At 34.2% G+C, this 23,213-nt stretch overlaps 3 protein-coding genes across 3 annotated transcripts; all 3 read right to left on the bottom strand.

The window, feature by feature from the left end:
• Positions 1-536: 536 nt before the first annotated feature.
• Positions 537-1,672, bottom strand: LOC133307006 (olee1-like protein). Its single transcript, XM_061507427.1, has 2 exons — positions 1,504-1,672; positions 537-865 (listed from the first exon to the last, which is right to left on the bottom strand). The coding sequence occupies exons 1-2, from the start codon at positions 1,670-1,672 to the stop codon at positions 537-539; spliced, it is 498 nt and encodes a 165-aa protein (XP_061363411.1).
• Positions 1,673-6,496: 4,824 nt separating this feature from the next.
• On the bottom strand, positions 6,497-10,388 carry LOC133307003 (14-3-3-like protein D). Its single transcript, XM_061507422.1, has 6 exons — positions 10,195-10,388; positions 9,544-9,850; positions 9,344-9,431; positions 7,769-7,878; positions 7,546-7,694; positions 6,497-6,859 (listed from the first exon to the last, which is right to left on the bottom strand). The coding sequence occupies exons 1-6, from the start codon at positions 10,268-10,270 to the stop codon at positions 6,798-6,800; spliced, it is 792 nt and encodes a 263-aa protein (XP_061363406.1). The 5' UTR covers positions 10,271-10,388; the 3' UTR covers positions 6,497-6,797.
• A 2,435-nt stretch (positions 10,389-12,823) lies between these two features.
• On the bottom strand, positions 12,824-22,863 carry LOC133307004 (dol-P-Man:Man(6)GlcNAc(2)-PP-Dol alpha-1,2-mannosyltransferase). The gene is made up of 10 exons (XM_061507423.1): positions 22,430-22,863; positions 21,967-22,054; positions 21,712-21,871; positions 21,232-21,449; positions 20,781-21,076; positions 14,805-14,919; positions 14,570-14,708; positions 13,668-13,864; positions 13,268-13,357; positions 12,824-13,184 (listed from the first exon to the last, which is right to left on the bottom strand). The coding sequence occupies exons 1-10, from the start codon at positions 22,699-22,701 to the stop codon at positions 13,053-13,055; spliced, it is 1,707 nt and encodes a 568-aa protein (XP_061363407.1). The 5' UTR covers positions 22,702-22,863; the 3' UTR covers positions 12,824-13,052.
• Between the last annotated feature and the right edge of the window lie 350 nt (positions 22,864-23,213).

The following is a 23,213-nucleotide window of genomic DNA, read 5'->3' as shown; positions in this document are numbered from 1 at the left end:
ATAAGTAAGTTTGAACTCTACGATTAAATAATTTTTGTAATCTACATGAGAATAAACCTAGCTCACAGAAAAAAATCTATTTATAATATATAATATTTGAGACGTAAAATGAAAGTGGCTGCATAAAAGTTTCTATATTCTATACACGGCACAGCAACATATTTCAAGGATTATGACCTAATCTTTGACTTACTTTTTACAATTTTTTCTCTAACTTTATTCACACTCCTGAACATTGAGTAATTTCACACATTTTCAATTTTTAACAAGTTTCGAAACTCAAAATTAAATAAAAGTCCTTTAAATATAGCTAAAAATGCTTAATCAAAGATAAAAAAAAAAATGTACCAAACTCTGAAAATTATCATTTAAATAACGTGTGTTTGTATAGTTAAGCATAACTAACAACACATATTGGAGAATGGTTAAAATTAGTACAGGTCAATTGTACCAGTATACATTACACCACATAATTTGTTTTTTTTTAATAGATGTTTATTAATGTGTGAGGATCGAGTTTAATTTCTCTGTCCCACTCAGTCATCAAGGTTGTCCAAACCCAACTCCTTGAAGACACTGAAACATTGTGGATCAACTGCCTGTGTCTTGAACCCAAGGGGATTCACATAGCGTTTCAAGGAGGAGACACCCATGTTTTTGGTCAGCACAATTCTATCAGCCTGGTTTTTCATGGACTCATTGCACTCACCATTTGGGCTTTCCCCAGCATTAACGTCACATATCTCCTCCTCGTGATCACCATGCACGGGAATACTGTATATCCCATTTGTGTCAGTTACAACATCTTTGACATATGTCACATTATCACTGTCTGGTTTCTTGCATTCCAAAGTCACCTTAACACCTGCACATATTATAAATACTTTGTGTCATTTGCTCTTCCCTACCTTACACATGTACATTAAATCATCACATTTGACATTTAATCTAGACTAAAGTCTTTTTTGGATCTTCAAAAAAAAATACGGTCCCCACTTTCATCCTTTATAAAAAAAAGTCAATCTTTGGTCCTTTTACAATTTTTATTTTTTGAAAATGTGATCCCTAAAAAATTCAATGAAAATTCAATTTAGTCCCTAAAAAATGACTACTATAGGTATTTAATTTTTTGTAAAGAACAAAAGTGAAAACCGTGTTTTTTTGTTAAGGACTCAAAAAGAACTTTACTCTAATATATACATACTTAAAAAGTCTTACAAACATCTTTAGTAATTGATTTACTGGAATACAATGATTCACATAGTTAATAAATACATATTGATATATGTGTATCATTGGATACCATTAAATCAATTACAAAAGATAATGGAAAGACTCCAGTGTAAGACTAAGAAGTTTTATTCCCCATCTTAGCTGCTGCTGATTTTCAACCATTAAACAAATGAAAATCAATGGCTAATCCAAATGGGGAGTAAAACATTTTAGTCTTATACTATAATCTATATATATATATATATAGTGAACAAATAATCAGATATGTACCTGACAAGGGGTGGCTAAGTCTGGACTCAAATTCGAAGCGGCAAGGATCACAGTAAATCTTGCCTTCAACGAAGAATTCTTCACCAGTGGGAGGTGCTTTGCGAGCCAAGACAGATGAGAAGCAGAAAGCAGAAACAAGGAGAGCAACAACGGCGAATGATTTTCCCATGATGATGTCGTTAATGATTAATGTTCCTCCCCTTGGTGTTAAGAGACAATGGGGTGCTATCAAATCCTTATATAGGAGGGCACATGCAAAAATGCCTCTTACTATATATGGGGCTCTCTATATTTGGAGGGAGAAAGACTTGCTCCTCTTTTGATTTTCCTCCACCCATTTTGTTGATATATATGTGCCGCTAATTCAGATCAACCTTTGAAATTAAGTAAATCACCCTGTTCAATTTTGTTTTGTTATTTACTTTGTTTGGTTCAGGAAAAATTTTTGTTTTACTAAAAAAATGTAATTATTAAGAATCTGCAGGAAAAATGAGTTATATAGGAAAGTTTTAAAAATGTTGTTTGGTTGAACAAAATTTTACCAAAAAAATTGAGTGAAATTCCTGAATGTGTGTTTGGTTGAAGATAAAATAATGATGAGAAAATTTAATAAAATTATAAAATAACTCCCAAAAGAAATAACCCTTTATTTTTTTAAAACTTATTGAAAACCTTTTGAAATTACATTCAATTGACCCAACATTTGCTCAGCTCTCGTCGGGGTAGTTTTGTCAAAAAAGGCGCATCTCATAAAGCCATTTCGCTATGCTTCTTAGAATATGACATTAACTTTGGACAAATAACATAGTAACTTTCCTGCTTCTTTACACATAAAAGACAATTGCTACGCAACTGTGAAAACTGGAGAAATTTTTGGTTTTCTTGAACCAAACAATGCAAACACTGATTCCCACTCGAGGATTGCTAGGGATATTGACACTTCTCCTTAACCAAACAGCCTTAAGTAACAATCATTTTTGTTACCGTGGACAAACTCATTCCAAAATTCATTAATTTATTCAAAAAAAAATTTGTCCCAATCAGAAAGACAAGCTGCTTGCAATTGGAAAAAAAAAAAAGTGAATTGAAGATCTTCTCCTTGTGTTTCTTATGAAAGCTCAGATCATAGGATCTAGTTGTGACCGTAAATTTGCATTCATGTCATTAGAATGAGGTGTACCATAAGACACAACAGACTCACCTTTAAGTTTCCAACTTACGTTAACTCCTCCATAATAATTAGAATAAATTACGGTATCTTAATTAATTAAGATTTTTAATTTAATATTAGTATAAATAGGAATCAATAATTTGTAATTTATACCATATCATAGCATATCACATCACAACACATAAATCAACATCAATTTTATATTATTTAGTTTTTATTCTCTCTTTTCTTCCTTCCCTATTTAAATTCTTATAATCTCAATACCTATTATACATAATGACATTTTAATTTAGGGAATTTTATAATTTTTTTTCTCACCGGATTAATCAAAAGAATATCAAACCTAAATGTTTTGATAATAAAAATTTGAGGCCCCAAATTTTATATTTATATGATTAATCATATTAAAAATGGAAAAATTAAGATAATTAATTTGGTATCTGTATATTATTTTACTTTTTAAATTAAGAGTCTCATTTTTTATAATTCTATCAATGATTAATTAATTATCTGATTTTTCAATCAAAGTATGAAAAAAAATTAGGGGTGGCAATTTGAGTTGGCCTGCCCTAATCCACCATCAACCCGCTAAAAATGGGGCGGGGCGGGTTGGCCCGCCATCGAATATGGATTGAAAATTTGAATCCACTCCGTTTTATGGTGGGTTGGCGGGTCAACCCACCAACTCGCCAATTAAAAAAATATAACTAAAATTTAAAAATAAATTATATTTTATCTTATTTCACACTTCTCTTAATTTTTTTCAGTCTCAATCTTAAATGTATACTAATATTTGCCAAACATTCTTTAAGAACTCATTTGTCTTCATATATAGATAACATTTTTCATAAATAAAATTATTATTCTTTATCTTTTCTAGGAAGTATTAAGATAAAAAAAATTGGATATCACAAAAATTTAATGACAAATGAAATATTACCTAATTATATTAAAATAATAATAATTATAACCCGGCGGGTTGAACCCGTTTTGACCCATTTCTAGGCGGGACGAATTGAAGTGAGTTGGTGGGTTGAAAACCTCAACCCAACCCGTTCCGTTTTGGCGGGTTGGCGGGTTGACTCGTCAGATTCAATCCATATTGTCACCTCTAAAAAAAATCAAGATGATTAACATAATGATTTTTCCTCACTTCATAATCAATTTTTATTTTCTATCACTTTCCAATTTCCATTGATTCTCGTTTCTAATTAACTAGAAGAAAATATATTTACTGATTAGCAATAAATAAAGTTTCCACCTTACTTGAACCCCTTCAAAATCTTCATTCACTTCTTGATCTCTATGTACCCCAAACTTCTAAATGAAGGTGAAAGAAAAGATTCAATTATATCGTCGTCAACTTTTATTTTTATTTTTACTTTGAAAATCAAGTATTTACCTCTTAAGAAATAATATTGCAGCAGAAAGTTTATAACAGTAAAGTAGCCTACGAGGAAAAGCAGTTATGAGTTATTTGGTTTAGAATAGTATACAAGTTGAGAAAACTATTTATCATTTTAAATTATATAATTTGTGTCATTTTATTCTCATAAAGAGATAAGATCCGTATCTTTATTTTTTTTTATCCATCATTTTTTATTTATCTCTTTTTTTCACTTAAAATAACACAATTTTATATTCTTTAAAATGAAATTATTGAATTATAGGAACTAATACAGTAATACTTCTTTCCTGAACAAAACTAGAATCTTCATAATAAACTGTGCCCTATGACGAAATCAATGTCTTAAATGGCTGCCAACCAACTTCTCCAAATCTTATATAAAATTTTAGTAAAATGAAAGGGTAAAAATAAAATTATATGGGATGATATATTATACCTATCTTTTTATCATATCTACTCTATTTATTTTTCTCTAACGTCATTATATTATAATCTCAACTAACATTTATCATTTTTTCTTCACTTATTGTGATCTAAAATGAAAGGAATAGGTAAAATAAACATGGAAAAAAATAAACATAATATCCTATCCCAAATTATATTTGATACTTTTATTTAGATTTTAATCATTTTACACTCCTTCAACTTTTATATAATATTATTATGGGCTTCGATTTTCTTATGCAATAGGAAAAATATTTCTCATGCTATAAACATATCTTATATGAAACCCACATCTATTAAAAAAAATATTACACAAGAATTGAAAGATCACTAATAGAAAAAAAACAATTCTTTTATAAGATGAGAAAATATTTTTCCTATTATTATTTATATTAGCCTTAAAGTAACGGAAGTCTCGTGCAAACAAAAAATTGTAAAATAGAATACATACTATCAACCCTCATCTCTATTTCCATAACTCGGGGAACGTTGTACACCAAAATTTACCCTTTGCTCTTTTTCAAGTGATTCTAAACTTGTTTGTAAGCTTCATAAAGCATTTTATGGACTTAAACAAGCTTCCCGGCAGTGGTATTCTAAACTGTTCAGTGCTCTGATTATTCCCTTTTTACTAAAGATTTTGGGGCTGACTTAATTGTTCTTCTAGTATATGTGGATGACATCATCTTAGTCGGGCCTTCTATTGAACTGATTCAAAAGGTTAAATTTTTTCTTAACTCTCAGTTTAAGCTTAAAGACTTAGGTTCTCTTAAATATTTCTTGAGGTTAAAATTGCTCGGGGCAAGAAAGGAATTGTGCTCTCTCAAAGGCATTATGCACTGCAGTTGCTTGAGGATACTGGTTTCTTGGCTTCCAAGCCTGCCAACATACCTATAGATCCCAACATAACTCTCAATACCTATGATGGTGATCTTCTTAAAGATTCTACTCAATATCGCAACTTATTTGGTCGACTACTTTATCTAACGATTTCAAGACCAGATGTTACATATGTTGTTCATCGATTAAGCCAATTTGTTTCACAGCCTCGAACACCTCATCTACAAGCTGCCCACCATCTTCTGCGATATCTCAAGGCTCATCCTGGTCAGGGTCTTTTATTTTCTTCGTCTTCTTCTTCTCTTCAATTAAATGCTTTCAGTGATGCTGACTGGGGTGGATGTCAAGATTCCAGAAAGTCCTTAATTGATTTTTGTGTTTTCCTTGGGGATTCTTTAATATTTTGGAAAGCTAAAAAGCAAACAACTGTCTCCAGAAGTTCAACTGAAGCATAATATAGAGCAATGGCTGCTACCAATGTTGAACTATGTTGGATTTCACAACTTCTCACTGATCTTGGTTTGCATAGAGCTGCTCCTGCCTTACTTTTTTGTGACAACCAGGCAGCAATACATATTGCCTCTAATCCAACATTTCATGACAGAACGAAGCACATAGAAATTGATTGTCACTTTGTGCGAGATCAAGTCATTTCTGGTCAAGTTAGATTAATGCCTATCAAGTCAAAAGATCAACTAGCAGATTTGTTTACAAAAGCTCTTCCATCTACTGCACTTTTTTTTCTATTATCCAAGATGGCAGTGTTAGATATTCATTGTCCATCTTGAGGGAGAGTATTAAGCATACAGTAAATTTAACTTTAGTTATTTTATTTTAGTAACTATAGTTAGTTTACCTTTTACCATAGTTAGTTTATTTTCTGATCTGTGTTACTATGGTTAGGATTACTTTCCCTTTTCTAAGCTTTGTATCAGTTTGATATCTCTCTCTCTCGAATGTATGAACTTCTGATCTTTTGAGTATCATCAACTCGGTTTTAATGAAAGTCTTTCAATTACTTACTCTGTTTACACTACAAGATATAGTAAAGAAGGTTAACTTGTGACTGTTTTAACAAAATGATCCAAATTGAGCCAACGAAGTCTAACTACTGCAACATTAGGGTTGGTTCATTTATGATCAATTTTTCAAGGGTAAACCCAAGAACTAATCTTAATTATAACAGAATACAAATAGTGGAATCATGCATTTGCAAACCAATGGTGTAATTGTTACACAAACATAAACAAGACTAGCCAACAATAGGATGCAAATGAAGCACATGATTCAAATACACGCTCTCACTCTAAAATAACAATAACTCAAAGTTGATGAGGTGCATCATCCATATAGAGGCTTCACCATTGCGGATAAAATATGCTAGTGAGAAAAATTAACACATCAATCTAGTAGTTATGGCAAGATGATGGATTAGCGGCCCCCCTCATCTTCTCCTTGGCCACTCTTGGCTGAGCTTTCCATTTTTTGGTCCTCTGAAATGGAAAATTAGAAACTTAACTAGTTAAACCAAAGAACATATATATATATAACTTTAACCAAACAAACTAACACAGTTTGAGCTACAATCCCCAACAAGAAGAATTAAGATTGGAACATCAACCAAAAGCCTAGATAATTGGTGTAGGCAACTTCACTCCCCTATTTTTACTCCAACAAATATCATATACACATAATAGCACCAATAAGGAGCAACTTAATCATGGGAAAAAGAGGTGATAGAAACTGATGGAAAGATTTTTAGATATGCAGCAGGAATAGGTATAAATCAGTAGGTCAGCAATTATAGGAATTTAAAAATCATTTGCATCTCAAAAGGTGGCTGATTGATCATTTTGCCCTTATTTTTTTTAAAAAAATTACCACTTTATATATAAATTTTCCCTCTTAAACTATATATCAATCTGTCCCTATTTGATCAAAGTTTGACCGATACTTACTCGAGTAAATGAACCATTTATTCAAGTAAATGATTTATCAAGGATTAGGGTTTGATCAAACTTTGGTCCATAAGGGGCAAATGGATATGTAATTGAAGAAAATGGACATATTCGTATATAGTTTGGGAAGAGGGATAAAATAGTAAATTGATTTTAAAAGAGGGGCAAAATGGTCATGAAAAGAAATGGAAACTAGATTGTTTATAAGCTATATATCTTACCACCATCTTCTGGGATATCAGAAGTCCATAAAGTAAGGTTGTCTCTCAACAGCTGCATAATTAAGGTACTGTCCTTGTAAGATTCCTCATTCAGGGTGTCCAGCTCTGAGACAGCATCATCAAAGGCTTGCTTTGCAAGGTGGCAGGCCCTGAAAACAAGTTACACAAAATAAGGATCTTCCACCACCCTTTTTCTCATAAGCACAGCTATTTTTCCACATACCTTTCAGGTGAATTCATTATCTCATAATAAAACACAGAGAAATTTAGAGCCAGACCCAATCGGATAGGATGTGTAGGTTGTAATTCACTCTCAGCAGTGGTAGAAGCTGTCTGCAAATAATTAAAAATCAACAGTTGAAGTCTTCAGAGTTGAAAATTTTGAAGTTTTCTCCACTAACAGAAATAACTTGAAATACAACAAGGTTGAGGAATAAGAAAAGAACCAGCAGGAGAGCAGCATAACATGAAAAACTGATTCAAATTCCAAGGACATATTATTGGTCATAAGCAACAGAAGTCTCCAAACTTTAAAAGCAAGAAAGGCAATTCCTCAAATTCAGAAAAAACAGAAGGCAACAATACAGAATTGGCCTCACCAAAATGGTACTCCTCTAACCATGTTGCCAAGAAGCTAAGAACATAATACTTAACATACCACAGAGGATAAGACTCCTCTAAAGTGAGTTTGTCTGTAAAGTATACAAGTAAAGGTGTATCCACCCTTGTTTAATTTAAATTACATCATGATCTGAACCCACTAAAATTTTAAGGGTGGATACACCTTTACTTGTGCACTTTAAAAACAAGCTCACTTCACATGAGCTTTTTCCGACCACAGGAAGCTTTATGAATGAGGCTACAAAATTTCCAACCAATACAGATTTAACACAATAACAACGGGACTCGATTTTCTGGGACTGCAAATACCTTTCTGTATTATGCTTATTCCTATTCCGAGATACAGGATGTCAGATGACACTCTCTAAGTTTTTATTTTAGAACAAATGATTCATTCAAGAGAAACAAAACAATCTCTTCATTTTATTGTAGAAAGAAAAGATCCTTAGTTCTGTACCATCCAAACAATCAAAATGAAGGGAGAAATTACGAACTTTAAAACCTTCTACAATAGGTCAGATCCCCATCCATAGGACACAATCATGCTGGATTACCACGTGACTTAGTTACTAGAAAGACATTTTGTAATAGCATTTTGGAAGCACAAAATTGTGAAGCATCTAATGATGGATATTTCTCTTCATAAAGCATAGAAGTATTCCTGCAGCCAACAATGTCCTAATAAAGCATAGAGAAAAATGAAAAATCTCCCACTCTCCTTTTCTCACAAAAGCCTTAGAATTCATACTATTTGTTTCCTGTGGGGCATATAAATACATACAAATCACTGGTAAAAAATATATATATAAATCCCAATGAAGTTCCCATTTGTAGGCAAGAATCATAAAATAATAGAAGGTTCAAAGTAACTGCTAATGTACAGACAAGGACTAATTCATGAGACACTTTACTTGCACAAGAAGTCATGGCATAAAAGGTATTCCAAAGTAGCAGGATCTTAAGGGCCAAAATTTATGAAAACATCTCTAACTAAGCTACTGATACAAAGTTATGATGATAGCTAACATTTAAACATCATATAATTATCATCATCTACATTTTCTACTAACATTAAATTAGTAAAGTTCATCCAACCTTGTCATGGAAGTCTGGCATATATATAAGTATAAGGCAAACTCATGTTACAGAGGTGGTCCTTAATACTTCAAGTGAATACCTGATATGCTTTAAGCGACAAATCTGCTACCTCTTTCTTTTCATTACCAGCTTTGAATTCTGCTAAATACCGGTAATAATCCCCTTTCCTGCATCCAAGTCAAAACTCCAAAAATGGTTTAAAAGACCAAAATCTAAAAACATGAAAAACAAAAACACTTAAAAAATCTCACAAACATCAAAACAACAAACAAAGCATACATCTTATAATAAAACACTGTGGACTCCGCAATATTAGTAGATGGGATTAGATGCTCATCTATAACTATCATAATGTCACCGCAAATGTTGGACAGCTCCAACTCCACCTTCTGCCTGTAATCCCTTATACGCTTAACATTCAATTCATTCCCTTTTGACTCCTCTTTCTGCTCTATCGATGACAGGATCCTCCATGAAGCTCTCCGTGACCCCACCACATTCTTGTACCCAACAGAGAACAAGTTTCTCTCTTCCACACTCAACTCAACGTCCAGCTTCGCCACCTTCTTCATGCCATCTACCATTTCTGCACACCACATTACTCCAACACTGAACACTCTTGAATCAATTTCAAAACACACACAACTATACAATCCAAAATTTTCTCTTTTTCTTCTTTCCCAAAAACTCATATGATGATGTGGGCATGGAAAAGTAAAGTAGCAGTTCAATGCAGAAGTTAAAAAAAAAAAACTTTTTTTTTGAAAAATTGAAACTTTATCAGAGCAAACACTGTTATAAGGAAAAAGAGTAAGTGGGTAGTTGAAGAAGCTGCTGAAAACGTGATTGAAAGTGAAATGAAGGTGAAATGAAAGAACCAGAATCGATGTTCACAGTGAACATCGAACGAGAGAGAGAGAGAGAGAGAACCATCGTAGCGCTCAGCTTGCTCGGCTAGCTTGGCAACGTAGACCAAGTTGTCGCGCTCCTCGGAGGAGAAAGCCATGGCTGATTTGAGGTATCTCTGGTTACAGTTTCTCTCTGCTCTGTGGTGTGCTTAGAGAGAGAAAGAGAGGAACCACAAATGAAAGGAAAGGTAGATACGGTTTTTTTGTTTGTTTTTTTATTCTAGGTTCGAGAATTTATAGGTAGGATGGAGGATGTTTTGCCGGTGACAAACCTAGGAGGTGGTACTACCCATAGGGTGTGGGTGTGGGCCCCACGTGCCATGTTAGTATTTTTTAATTGATTAATTACTTTTTATATATATTCTCTAAATTCATTATTTATTTAATTAATTTGGGACAAATTTGTTATTATTGTTTTTAGTAACACTTGTTTTATAATAAATTTTATAAGAATTATGTTGTAGGAAAAGTGACTGTGTAATGTTATAAAAATTTGTTTTGCGTGCCCTAATTTCTTTTTTTTCTTTTTTCTTCAAAAAGTGTGAACTACATAAAATATTGTGTGTGTAAGAAAATTTGTTGTGTGATATTAAAAATCACACTTTTTTTTTTTTTTGATAACAAAAATCACACCTTTTTTATAATTCATAAAACTTAACTTTGAAATATTGTGGGTGTTTTTCAAACGTAAAGAGGAGATTATCTCATGGTTAAGTGCATAAACACTGGTTGGATCAAGCCAATCAAGGTGTGCCACGTAGGGTATCTACGCCTCTTCGGAGTGTGTGATATTTCTAAAGATATTTGGAGGTTGTGATTGCAGTTTTTAGGTGAGTATCAAAACTAGCATTCAAATATGAGATTTGCATTGATGATAGGTTTTTTACACACATGATATTTTATGGTATTCATATTTTTTAGAGAAAAAAAAAAATTATGACACATAAAACGAATTTCTATAACATAACACAATTATTTTTCCTATAAGATAACTTTTATAAAACCCTTCAAATATAGGTTTATTGGAACCACTAGTTTAGCCTAGTTGCATGAGGTGTATGTGTTAGATGTATGTAGCATAGTATGTGTAGTGTTTGATTTTTATTGTAATTCAATAAAAATATATATATAGGTTTATTGTTTCTATTATTGTAGGAATGTGTGAGATTTATATTTTCTCTTTCTTTGTCTTCTCTTCTTATGGGCTCATATAGGCTCCACACACTTTTATATATGTATAGAAGATAAAATTTATATTTTACAACACGAAAAACATTAACTCTTAAACTATTCTTTTTTTGTAAATTCCTTGAATAATGTTGTTTTTATGGGATTTTCTTATCCAAACAACATAAAAGACGGTTATACTTATTACCATTTTAATTTTATTACTCTAACTATTTATTTGATTACCATTAGATTAATTTAAATTTAGAGAAAAAATTAATTACCGATAATTTCAAGTTGACCCAACAGTAACCAAGTAACCAAACATGTAGTAAGAATAATGAAATTAAAATGGTAACAAGTATAACATTTCTCAATAACATAATAATACAAAATATATATTAAAGAGACTTTCTAAATTGTTCACTACAATAATTTTGTTATCGTAACTTTTTCAATTTATGATTTTTTTTTCTCCAACTAGTTCAAAACAAAGGTGATAATGATATATAATATTTTTTCATAAAAAATGAATTTTCATAAAGTGTGTTACTTGATCATCCTAACTGAGAATCCATTACAAAAAAAAAAAACCATGCAGCCGACAAAAATGATAATGTCATATAAATTGTTGATAAATAGATTAAAATTTGATTTTAATAAATAGTTTGTATAAACCAGCACTATTTGAAATAAAAAACCATCATGCTTTTTCACCACAACTACAAAGTTATTTACACGAGGGACAAATTTAAGACGTACTAGAATGGATGAATAATCATGATTGATCCCAAAGATTCCTTCAAAAAAATAAAAGAGAAAAAGTAAAAAGTTTAACATTTTTACTTTATAGACAACATCATTATTCATGTAGCATAAGTTGGTTGTCCAGCACTTCCAAAAAAAAAAATTAAAAGGAAAGAATTTGGTTCCAGCAGGGCACCTGGTAATCAAATAATGATATATGGTAAAAGTGAAAAGATAAATGTTATTTTCACATCATATTAACACGTGTGGTTTTTTTTTTTTTAAAAAAAAAAAAAACACTCAGCCATCCATTTCCTATACTTTGTGAAAATGAGCTAAATGTTCAAAAACCAACATATATTTTTGGGTTTTATAAGAATTATGTTGTAATAAAAGTGATTCTGTTATGTTATAAAGATTCATTTTCCGTGCAGTTTTTTTTTTTGCTTCAAAAAATACGGATCCCACAAAATGTTGTGTAAAAAACGTTTTTGTGTCATATTACATGCTGAATGCAAACCCCTATATTTTTTTGCGAAATATAGTGTGTAGCTTATTCAAGAAAGTCATAATGTCAAAAACATGTTATTTTGATTCGCTATAGTCATATTCAAGAATGTTACTCTCATAAGTGCATGGAAGATAACTCAGTGGTGAAACAACACAAAAGTTTGATTACCCATTTTCAAGCTAAATATGAATTGAATCTAGAGATAACTGAAGATTGAAACTACACTTAGAATATGCAGAATGTCTTCATCTGAACTTGGTGTTACAAATTGCACTGAACATGATTAATGAACTGAATGCTTGTGTGGGAGAAAGTAGGACAACATTCATTACAACAAGGTAGAAACTTAAGCTGATTAGAACTAAATCAAATATTCAACAACAGATAGAGGAAAATCCTACAAACTTACTGTCTCTAACAAAAATGGTTTTCTTGTAAATCCACCATTTTCCCTTTTATTTGGGTATTCTTTTAAGCAACTTATACATGCCAAAAACATTCTTCTCATACCAAAGGTAAGGGATGAAAAAAGACCTATACAAAGGTGGTGAAAGCTCCCGGTCCAGATAAGGCAATGCAGCAATAGCCTGAAATATACATACAATATCCAAACAATTAAAAGAAGATGTTATTAGCATTCAATATGAGAAATTTCAAGATTGACTTCTACCTCCCATGTTGACAAATCACTTCCACGAGTCAAGTAAGGCCGCTTTAGCTGCAGCTCGACAAGGTAAGTACATGCATCAATATCATGGAGCTGCCAAATCAATGTTAGTCACAAGTCAGTTTCCTTCTAACAAAAATTAAAATAGAACAAAGAACTAACAGTCTTGCGGGAATGGATCCTCTTATGTGAAAAATCTTAGCCATTTAATGATAGATCAACAGCCAGCAACTAAAATGACAATTTCTCTTCTTCGTTTTATGAGCTTTGTGATCAATATTGTGACCATAGATAAGTCAATGAATGACTATGATTTCTCACATAACGTGGTAATGTTAAAAAGAGACATAAGAGAATTCATTCGCCAGTCTAGCACCAATATATGCAGTTAAAGAGGACATACGTATTGTTCATTTGATGCCTTGTTCTTATCGTTAAAATACGGCGGTGCTGCTGCAGTCCCACCTAGGGTAGAATTAAACTGGATAGGAAGAAGACCTCGGAACCCATCATCAATCCATCGAACCTGTCCCACATAATCTGGGATGAAAAATGATGATGGAAAGCGGTGCCATTCACTTCCAACACAAAGTACAGAACCTGCAATACAAAAGGAAAAAAATAATACATAATTCTGATGTTTTTGTATAAAAATATCTAAGAAACTTGGACTTTGAAACTGGTTTCTGTCTCTCTTTTTCCCCGCAGTGAAGACGGAATATCACTGATGTGTAACCAAATTTGAGTTTCATACTTCAATGGACATTTGACACAGAAGCTTTCAATAAACAGTGAAATTTCGCTAAGACTAGAAGGTAATGACAAAATGTAACATTGCCTAGAAGAGGGATCAATGACAGAACTATACCAAATAAGGAGGAAGTAAACAAAGTTGTACAAAAAATTTGCAATAGAAAACTTCAATTTGAGCAAGCACAAGAAATGAGTTAGTTGATTGTAATCAAAAGTTATAATGCATATTGAAGTAATAGTTAGAATCCAAGTTAATTACAACACTTTAGTTTCGTGAACATATTTTATTAGTAATTCATTTTCCCGATAAATTAAAAAAGGAAAACTATCAAGGAGTCTGCAAATTTAAGCAACACAGCAGTCTTAGTTTCTTGAAGTACCCTTTAGTTCCATTTTTCTGTAAATCCTTCTGAAGACAAAATATTCCTTACAAATTGTAGGCTTCAATATGACACATGACCTAATCATTTCTCCATTTAATCACACTTAAAATGTTTTCAGCCCCCATACACAAAATAAATAAACAAAGTCACCAAAGTATTCGACCCTCACCGTTTTCTGCATAGCCATGGTGCTCTAAAATCTTGTAAACCCCCAAGGGAGCTGAGTAACCATTAGTCAGAGAAAATGTACGAGCGTGAGAGGAATATAATATCAGACTGAGAAACACTGGTCTCAGAAATTTGGCTACCTGCATTTAGCAAGAGTGACATTCAGAATGTACTTATTGCTTCCACATCAGATAAATAAAGATCTATCTGAATCTCACGTAAATTGATAATCTCACCATCACTATTATAGAATTATCGTTTGGATCATATTTGTTACGGAAAAGATCAGGGAAGCTCTCAATGACAGCTGAAGCAGCAACACAAATAAGTGGATATATTGGATAAAGGAACCTGCATGTAAAAGGCATACAGGAAGAAGGATGGGAAAAAAATCAGTTATCCATGTCGATATAACTGTAAATTTTATAATAACACAATCAAATAAGAAAACAATAGTTAATTCACCCAAATGCACAAGATGAAGAAATAATTCTAAATGAGTACCCCATCCTCTACTGTTTATCTTCTGAAGCGCACAAATTATCATAATAATTGCTATACCAATGTGGAGGATAACTAAACCATGATCATCAAATCCAGTTACAGTGTCTAGCTTAGATTTATCCGAAGGGAGAGCAACACCCACCTCTATTCAGGAGTGAATCCCCGTAATGAACAACTAATCCAACTAGATACACACACAGAAAAGGACTTAGATTTTTGCAACTGTTTTTTAATTAAGGATAGGCCCGTCTAATAATAATCTATGAAGCACCGACACTTTAAAAACTTTGACGTATCGTGTCCGACACTCTCGGACACTCCGACACTCCCCGACACTCCAACACGCATTATAGAAATTCAAAAAAGGTTCAAAGGTTACGTTGCGTTGAGTTTTTAGTTCCAACTATTAGATTCGTTGGGTTACGATTACCATTTTATTGAGTTTAATATAAATATTTGGAATATCTTATGTTTCTTTGCAAAATTTATGAATATTATAAGTTTAGATTCATTTTTTTGTTAAATTATTGAATAATAAATATAATATATACTACATAAATTAAAAATATTGTTTAATATCAAAACGTGTCCTAACGTGTCGAAATCTAACATTTTTTAAAATTAACGTGTCGGAGTGTCGTGTCGTATCATGTCACGTGTCAGTATCGGTGCTACATAGATAATAATAATAATAATAATAAACAAAAAACTTCTAGAAGACATGCTTTCAATAAATTGAAGATGCCCACGAAACTAAACTAAAGTTTTGGTAATTCCAAATTTCTTTCTTCCATCAGTTTCTCAATGAATGCACAAAAGAAAATTTGCAATAATGTAAATATTTTGGAAATTGACTTCACTGCAACTTCAAATTGAGTGTCTCATTCACTATAAGCTAGTAATCAATTTGTTAGAATATTAGATATGATATGATTAGATTTGATTAGATATGATTGGATTCTGTCTTATCCGTAAATAGTCTGACTGTATTCTGACTGTATTAGGATTAGGTTTGGATTAGGTTTGGGCCTTACACTTAAGCCCATTAGGGTCTCTATATATTGTAACTCCTTGACACAGATCAATACACAACATATTATTCTTCTATTATTTTATATTCAAGTTGGTATCAGAGCTCTTTCGTTCTGGGAACCCTCGCTTCCGCTTAGAAACCTTGTTTTTTGCTTTAAAACCTAAGCCCACTGCTTAGGAGTCCTCTTTCTTGCCGTGCGTCCTTCCGGCAAGCCTTCTAGGGCTGTAAACAACCTCTGAGTGATTTTTCCAAACGTGTCAGCACCTCCGACGGCCACCGGAACCACCGCCCGCCGTCAGAATCACTGTTCAGGCAACCCGGTGCGTGAGCACTATTCCGGCAGCTTTTTCCGGCCGGTCTTGGACAGAGAAGCTCGCCTTCTCCTCCCCTTTCTGGATCTGTGATTGTTTCTCTGTGGGTCTGACCTTAGACGCGTGGTTCTTCTTGATTGGATATCGTTTGCCTTCGTTTACGGCTTTTATATTTTATCTTTAAATGGCAGCAGCATCTCCTGATCTCTCGGAGGTTAACTCTCCTTCTATTGTTGCAAATATAGCTCAGTCAGACAATGCATCATTTGGTTCAGGTTCAGACTATGCTGCACTCCAAACCCCTCTCAGGAAGGCTTCTCCTCAGTCTCAGCCTTATACTAGTAATCCTGTTGCTTGTGCTTCTCATTCTACATCACTTGGCACTTGGATATTTGACTCCGGTGCTACCGATCATCTCTGTGGTAATAAGGAACTCTTTACATCTCTTACTTATTCTGATCATTTACCGTCTTTTACCCTTGCGGATGGAACCAAAGCCCCAGTTCGTGGGATTGGACAAGCTCGTCCGACCTCTACCTTGGCCCTGACATCTGTCTATTACATTCCTGGCATCCCTTATAACTTAATTTCTATTAGTAAGTTGATGCACTCCCTCACTTGCACCATTACTTTCTCTAACCATTCTGTTTCTGTGCAGGATCCGGGTACGGGGAAAATGATTGGAGTGGGTCGTGAGTCACGAGGGCTTTATTATCTGGATGTGCCTCGTCCTTCAGTAGCATGCTCTCTCACAGAATCTCCACAACTTATCCACAGTCGCCTTGGTCATCCAAGTCTTTCAAAGTTGCAGAAAATGGTTCCTCTTTTGTCCGGTCTTCAGTCTTTAGATTGTGTGTCATGTCAACAAGGGAAGCATACACGCTCCTCTTTTGCCAGTCGAGTCAATAAACGAGCTGATGCCCCTTTCTCTCTTGTTCATTCAGATATTTGGGGTCCAAGTCGTACCTTGTCTGTCTTAGGTTTTCGGTATTTCGTTACCTTTATTGATGATTTTTCCCGTTGCACTTGGACCTATTTAATGAAAAATCGTTCCGAGCTATTTTCCATATATAAAAAGTTTTCTACTGAGATCCATACTCAATTTGGTGTTTCTATTCGTATTCTACGTAGTGATAATGCTAAGGAATATGTTTCTATTGATTTTTCTAAATTCTTGGCCACACAAGGTACTTTACATCAAACTACTTGTCCTCACACTCCACAACAAAATGGGGTGGCTGAACGTAAAAACAGACATCTCATTGAAACTGCCCGTACCCTTCTTATTCATATGCAGGTTCCCCTTCACTTCTGGGCAGATGCTGTACTCATCTCTTGTTTTCTCATCAATCGCATGCCTTCATCTGTGCTCCACAATGACATTCCTCATAATCTATTGCTTCCAGATGTTCCTCTTTATCCTCTAATTCCACATGTCTTTGGTTGTACTTGTTTTGTTCATGATCTCACTCCTGGTAAGGATAAGTTAAAATCCAAAGCCTTTCAGTGTATCTTTCTTGGTTATTCTCGTCTTCAAAAGGGTTATCGTTGTTATTCTCCCGACCTTAAGCGTTACTTAGTTTCCGCTGATGTCACTTTTCTTGATCAACAACCCTTTAATTCTATCCCATCTCAGATGTCACAGGTTGATCATGTCCTTCCTGTCCCTTTTCTTGACTTGTCTTTGCCAGCTGCAGGTGCTTCTATTCCAGATGAGCAACCTATTGCTTCTATACCTGAGGACCGTCCACTTCTCACCTATCAGCGTCGCAAAACTGTGCCTCCTGTCGACTCGACTCTTGCTGACTCATCGCCCACTGCTGTTGCTTCTTCCCCTCCGGATCCTTCATCAGAGACTCTTCCCATTGCTCAAAGAAAAGGTACACGTACTACTCGTAACCCTTATCCTCTTTATACCTTTTTGAGTTATGACCGTCTTTCTTCACCTCATTTCACCTTTGTTTCTAGTCTTTCTTCTATTTCTATTCCTAAGACCACAGGTGAAGCACTTTCCCATCCAGGGTGGCGTCAAGCAATGCTTGATGAGATGACTGCACTTCATTCCAATGGCACTTGGGACCTTGTTTCTGCTCCTCCAGAGAAGTCTATAGTTGGTTGTCGCTGGGTTTTTACTGTGAAAGTTGGACCTGATGGCCATATTGATCGTCTCAAGGCACGTTTAGTTGCCAAGGGTTTTACTCAAATCTTTGGCCTTGATTATAGCGATACATTTTCTCCGGTCGCTAAGATGGCGTCAGTCCGCCTCTTTCTTGCCCTTGCTGCTGTTCGTCACTGGCCACTCCTTCAACTTGACATCAAAAATGCATTTCTTCATGGTGATTTACAAGAAGAAGTTTACATGGAGCAACCACCTGGTTTTGTTGCTCAGGGGGAGTCTGGAAAGGTGTGTCGTCTTCGGAAATCCTTATATGGTCTCAAGCAGTCTCCTCGAGCATGGTTCAGTCGTTTCAGTTCTGCTGTTCAGGCGTTTGGCTTAATCCTCAGTAAAGTTGACCATTCTGTGTTTTATAGGATTACATCTCCTGATAAGTGTATCTATTTGTTAGTCTATGTTGACAACATCATTCTCACCGGAAGTGATCAAGACGGAATTCGTCAGTTAAAACAGCATTTGTTTAGTACATTTCAAACAAAGGACCTTGGGAAGCTGCGTTACTTCTTGGGAATTGAGGTGGCGCAATCAAGGCAGGGCATTTCTATCTGTCAAAGGAAATATGCCTTGGATATCCTAGAAGAAACTGGTATGTTGGGGAGTAAACCAGTTGATACACCTATGGATCCTAATGTCAAGTTATTACCCGGACAGGGGGAGCCGTTATCTGATCCTGGACGTTATCGGAGGCTAATTGGGAAGCTCAATTATCTTACTGTGACTAGGCCAGATATTTCTTTCGCTGTCAGTACGGCCAGTCAGTTCCTTGATTCCCCTTGTGATTCACATTGGGATGCTGCTGTGAGGATCCTCCGATACATCAAAGGAGCACCAGGAAAAGGTTTGTTGTATTCGGATCAGGGAAATACAGAAATTTGTGGTTACTCAGATGCCGATTGGGCAGGATCACCCTCGGACAGACGCTCTACTTCTGGTTATTGTGTCTTCTTCGGAGGAAACTTAATCTCATGGAAAAGCAAGAAACAACCTGTTGTTTCCCGTTCTAGTGCAGAAGCTGAGTATCGTGCAATGGCAAATACTACCTGTGAGTTGATCTGGTTAAAGCAGTTGATTCAGGAGCTTCATCTTTGTGAACAGAAACAACCCATGACACTCATCTGTGATAATCAAGCTGCACTACATATATGCTCTAATCCTGTTTTTCATGAGAGGACCAAACATATAGAGATTGATTGTCACTTCATTCGGGAAAAGATTCAGTCAGGAGAAATCAAGACAGCTTTTGTCAACTCATCTAATCAACTAGCAAATGTTTTCACTAAAGCTCTTAGAGGTCCTCGGGTTGAATACATTTGTAACAAGCTTAGTGCTCATAATATATACGCACCAGCTTGAGGGGGAGTGTTAGAATATTAGATATGATATGATTAGATTTGATTAGATATGATTGGATTCTGTCTTATCCGTAAATAGTCTGACTGTATTCTGACTGTATTAGGATTAGGTTTGGATTAGGTTTGGGCCTTACACTTAAGCCCATTAGGGTCTCTATATATTGTAACTCCTTGACACAGATCAATACACAACATATTATTCTTCTATTATTTTATATTCAAGTCAATTAATAAGGTTCCAGGTTTCTTAACTATAGGTGAGTGCACCAATTCAAAGACAATTCCTGTCTTTCTATATCTAAACTGAACTAACTAAACTCTCATTCCTAAATGATGCAATCCTAACAATAATCCCATGCAACGCGTGGGTATTTTTAAATATAAGTAAACTTTGAAAGAAAAAATATATAAAGAGAAAAAATGTTTAAATTTATAATGGGTATATGCATGATTAAGGTAGAACCTAAAAGCTATAGATTAAAAAAGCAAAAAAAGGGCATATGCATAATTATTTCAAAAGAATTAGAATTTAAAATTTTAAAGAAGAGAAGTTAAGAATGATATGTCATTCTTTAAAGGAGAGTAGATTAAGAGATCAAACCACTCTCAAAAGAGTGTACTCTAATTTAATATATAGGTGTGGATTGGAGATTACCAAAAATAGAAGGTAGTTAGATTTGTATAAACCAAAGTTAGTGTTGATTTCAATGTCATAACATAAAAATATAATGATAGACATGGTGTGCGCATTGTGCAAGAGTAAAGAACATGTTTGCCTCAAATAACATAGTATGATTAAATTTGAAACAGAAGACCAGGTAAACTTTTTGCCAAACCTTTCTTCTTTATGTGGCTGCAAAGACATAAACCCCAGCCAAATATACACCGGAGATATCACAATCAGTAGGTCTGGTGCATATTTCTTCTTTGCAATAGGCAAAATTCCCAAGAACAGAAGAGCAAGAACAAAGCAAAAGTTGAAATTGTTAAATCCATTCCTCAGATAAAAAAGAAGCCCTTCAGTCCCGTACAGATGGCTTTCCCCGCCTCCAGCTACGTTGTATATTAAAAGATTCAAGACAGATGAAGTCCATCTTCCATAATAGTAAAAGTCAATAACTATTGACAATGCCTGTAAAAAATTAAAATATGCTACCATTGTAAAGGATATGATGTTTAACAACATAATAAGATGCAAGCACAACTATATACTATATACAACATTAGATGGTATAGGCATAATTTACAGGCCAAAGAAGGTCAATATGAGAAAAAAATCTGACTTACAAGGAGAATAACTGATGTGACAGCCCCAGCAATGAATGCCTGTTTGAATTTTCTAGATAAAGAATAAAGTGTCACCGGAAGGAAAGCCAATATTGAGAATGGCCAGCCAAGTATTACACCAATAGCAGCAGCAGCAACTGCTGAAGCAGGTCTATCAAGAAGAAATAAACCTGATGCAAGAGACATTGCGTACATAGAAAACGAACTTGGCAAGAAACCTAGAGAAAACAGACAATTGATAAAGAAGAACATTAGCAAAACTGAGCTCCACATCTCAGATGGAATACTGAATCTGGAAATACATAATACTTGGTCAACCTTTATTTATATGCCAATTTGCTTATGTCTTAAAAGGGTTTGTGTTTGGGTGAGGTTGAGAATTATCATCAAAGGCAGGTATGTATAAATGACAAGAGAACAAGGATGACGATAAGAAATCATTTTGATAAAAAAAAAAAAAAAAAACCAAAGTTCACATACTTGTGCTAGCAAAGAAACAGCCACTAGTTAGGCACAGCATAGCAAGTGCATAACAAGCAAGTCGTTTTCCATACTTTCTTGAAAGAGCTACCACGAGAACAGTTTCTGTGAAAACAGAGAGAAGACCAAGAAAGAATCTCACAGCATAGAATACTCTGACCTACAACAGGAAAAGACAATGATTACATAAAAACCATAAACATGAAAATATGCAATCTGTAATCAATCAATATGCAAGCAAAGCTGAAATCTTACCTTTTCCTCACCAAACAACCATGAAGCTGGTCGACCCACTATTTCATGAAACAAAAGGTACAAATACGACCGAAGAGCAAACTGTGAACTGCAATATGCACACCACTTGTCATTTGTCAACACCATGGAGAATATTGGCCCGAACTGAAGCTACCATTATTTTATTTTTTTGTAATACGTCATTTAATTAATTTCTTCCAAATTATACATAAAACCCAATAAGGGCATCATCAAAATGATCTTTTTCCTCTCATCTACTAGCTACATGCATATAATATAAGTCATCAAAATCAAAACTTTTTCTCTTCTCCCACCACCCATCTTGTCAAAAATGAACCCCAAAATCTTCCCAACCAAAAATAAAAAGAAAAATAGTAAAATACATCATAACCCCATTATTTACTTGAATACAAAAACAGCATCAGAAAAAAAAATAAAAAAAAAATGAATGAACACTGTGTACCTATATTCCCATGTCTGGAAGCCAGTTTTGTAGAGAAGGTAATGAAGGGGTTCCCAGTAATTGAAAACCTCATCACAATCGTGGATGATGTTGGAGGTTGCACTCGTGTACCTCAAAAATCCCAAAGCCAGAAACGGCAACAACCACCCCAACCCTTTGTCTTCGCCGTCCGATTTCTGGGGCTTGTCGAGCTTCGTGTACGGCTGAGATGGCGCCGAATCAGAAGGCTGAGAGCGTCTCTGCCTCATCGAGTTCGAAAGGGCCATCGCCATGGCTTCACTTCGAAAAGAAAATGAGAATGAAAATGAAATGCAATCCTTTCTTCTTCTTCTTCTTCTTCTTTTTCTCTTCTCTTAACCCTAAACACTGTCTTTCAAAAGATTGAAAATTGAAACCATCCCATTCATTATTCACTCCCTTCCTTCCTTCCTTCCAAAGCAAATTCTTCACTTTTGTCAGTGCAGTTTTTTATCTTTTTCTTTTTTTCTCCCTTTTACTTTTATTAATTTAATACTTCTTTTTTTTTTTCAAAAATAAAATAAAATAAAATGTTTATAATGGAATCTCACAAATTTATCTCCCCAACTTTAATGCATAGGGCAATCTCGGGTTTACATTCGTATTTTCTTTTAAAATGGGAGTATTATATTTTTGTTCAATTATAAATTTTATGTTAAATATTATAGATTAAGTAAAAAAATAAAAGATTAAACGATTATTAAGAAAATAAGTGTTGCTAGCATTTCTCACAAGATTCAGACTTCTAGTGCAGCTTACAACACTT

This window comes from Gastrolobium bilobum, unplaced genomic scaffold, assembly GCF_033153095.1.
Source record: "Gastrolobium bilobum isolate Gb01-03AN ecotype WA unplaced genomic scaffold, APGP_CSIRO_Gbil_v1 utg3949, whole genome shotgun sequence".
NCBI classification, from domain to species: Eukaryota; Viridiplantae; Streptophyta; class Magnoliopsida; order Fabales; family Fabaceae; genus Gastrolobium; species Gastrolobium bilobum.
This window is presented reverse-complemented; position numbering and strand designations above follow the sequence as displayed.

Excerpts from the sequence above, each read along its gene's own strand:
- LOC133307004 (XM_061507423.1), bottom strand. The coding sequence starts at position 22,701 with ATGGCGATGGCCCTTTCGAACTCGATGAGGCAGAGACGCTCTCAGCCT. Across the intron at positions 21,872-21,966 it reads GGTTGTTTGGTGAGGAAAAG|GTCAGAGTATTCTATGCTGT; the intron begins GTAAGATTTCAG and ends TTCCTGTTGTAG. Across the intron at positions 14,920-20,780 it reads CAGCCACATAAAGAAGAAAG|GTTCCTTTATCCAATATATC; the intron begins GTTTGGCAAAAA and ends TTTTACATGCAG.
- LOC133307003 (XM_061507422.1), bottom strand. The coding sequence starts at position 10,270 with ATGGCTTTCTCCTCCGAGGAGCGCGACAACTTGGTCTACGTTGCCAAG. Across the intron at positions 9,851-10,194 it reads GCAAGCTGAGCGCTACGATG|AAATGGTAGATGGCATGAAG; the intron begins GTTCTCTCTCTC and ends TGTGGTGTGCAG. Across the intron at positions 7,879-9,343 it reads TGTCGCTTAAAGCATATCAG|ACAGCTTCTACCACTGCTGA; the intron begins GTATTCACTTGA and ends AATTATTTGCAG.
- LOC133307006 (XM_061507427.1), bottom strand. The coding sequence starts at position 1,672 with ATGGGAAAATCATTCGCCGTTGTTGCTCTCCTTGTTTCTGCTTTCTGC. Across the intron at positions 866-1,503 it reads ACTTAGCCACCCCTTGTCAG|GTGTTAAGGTGACTTTGGAA; the intron begins GTACATATCTGA and ends TAATATGTGCAG.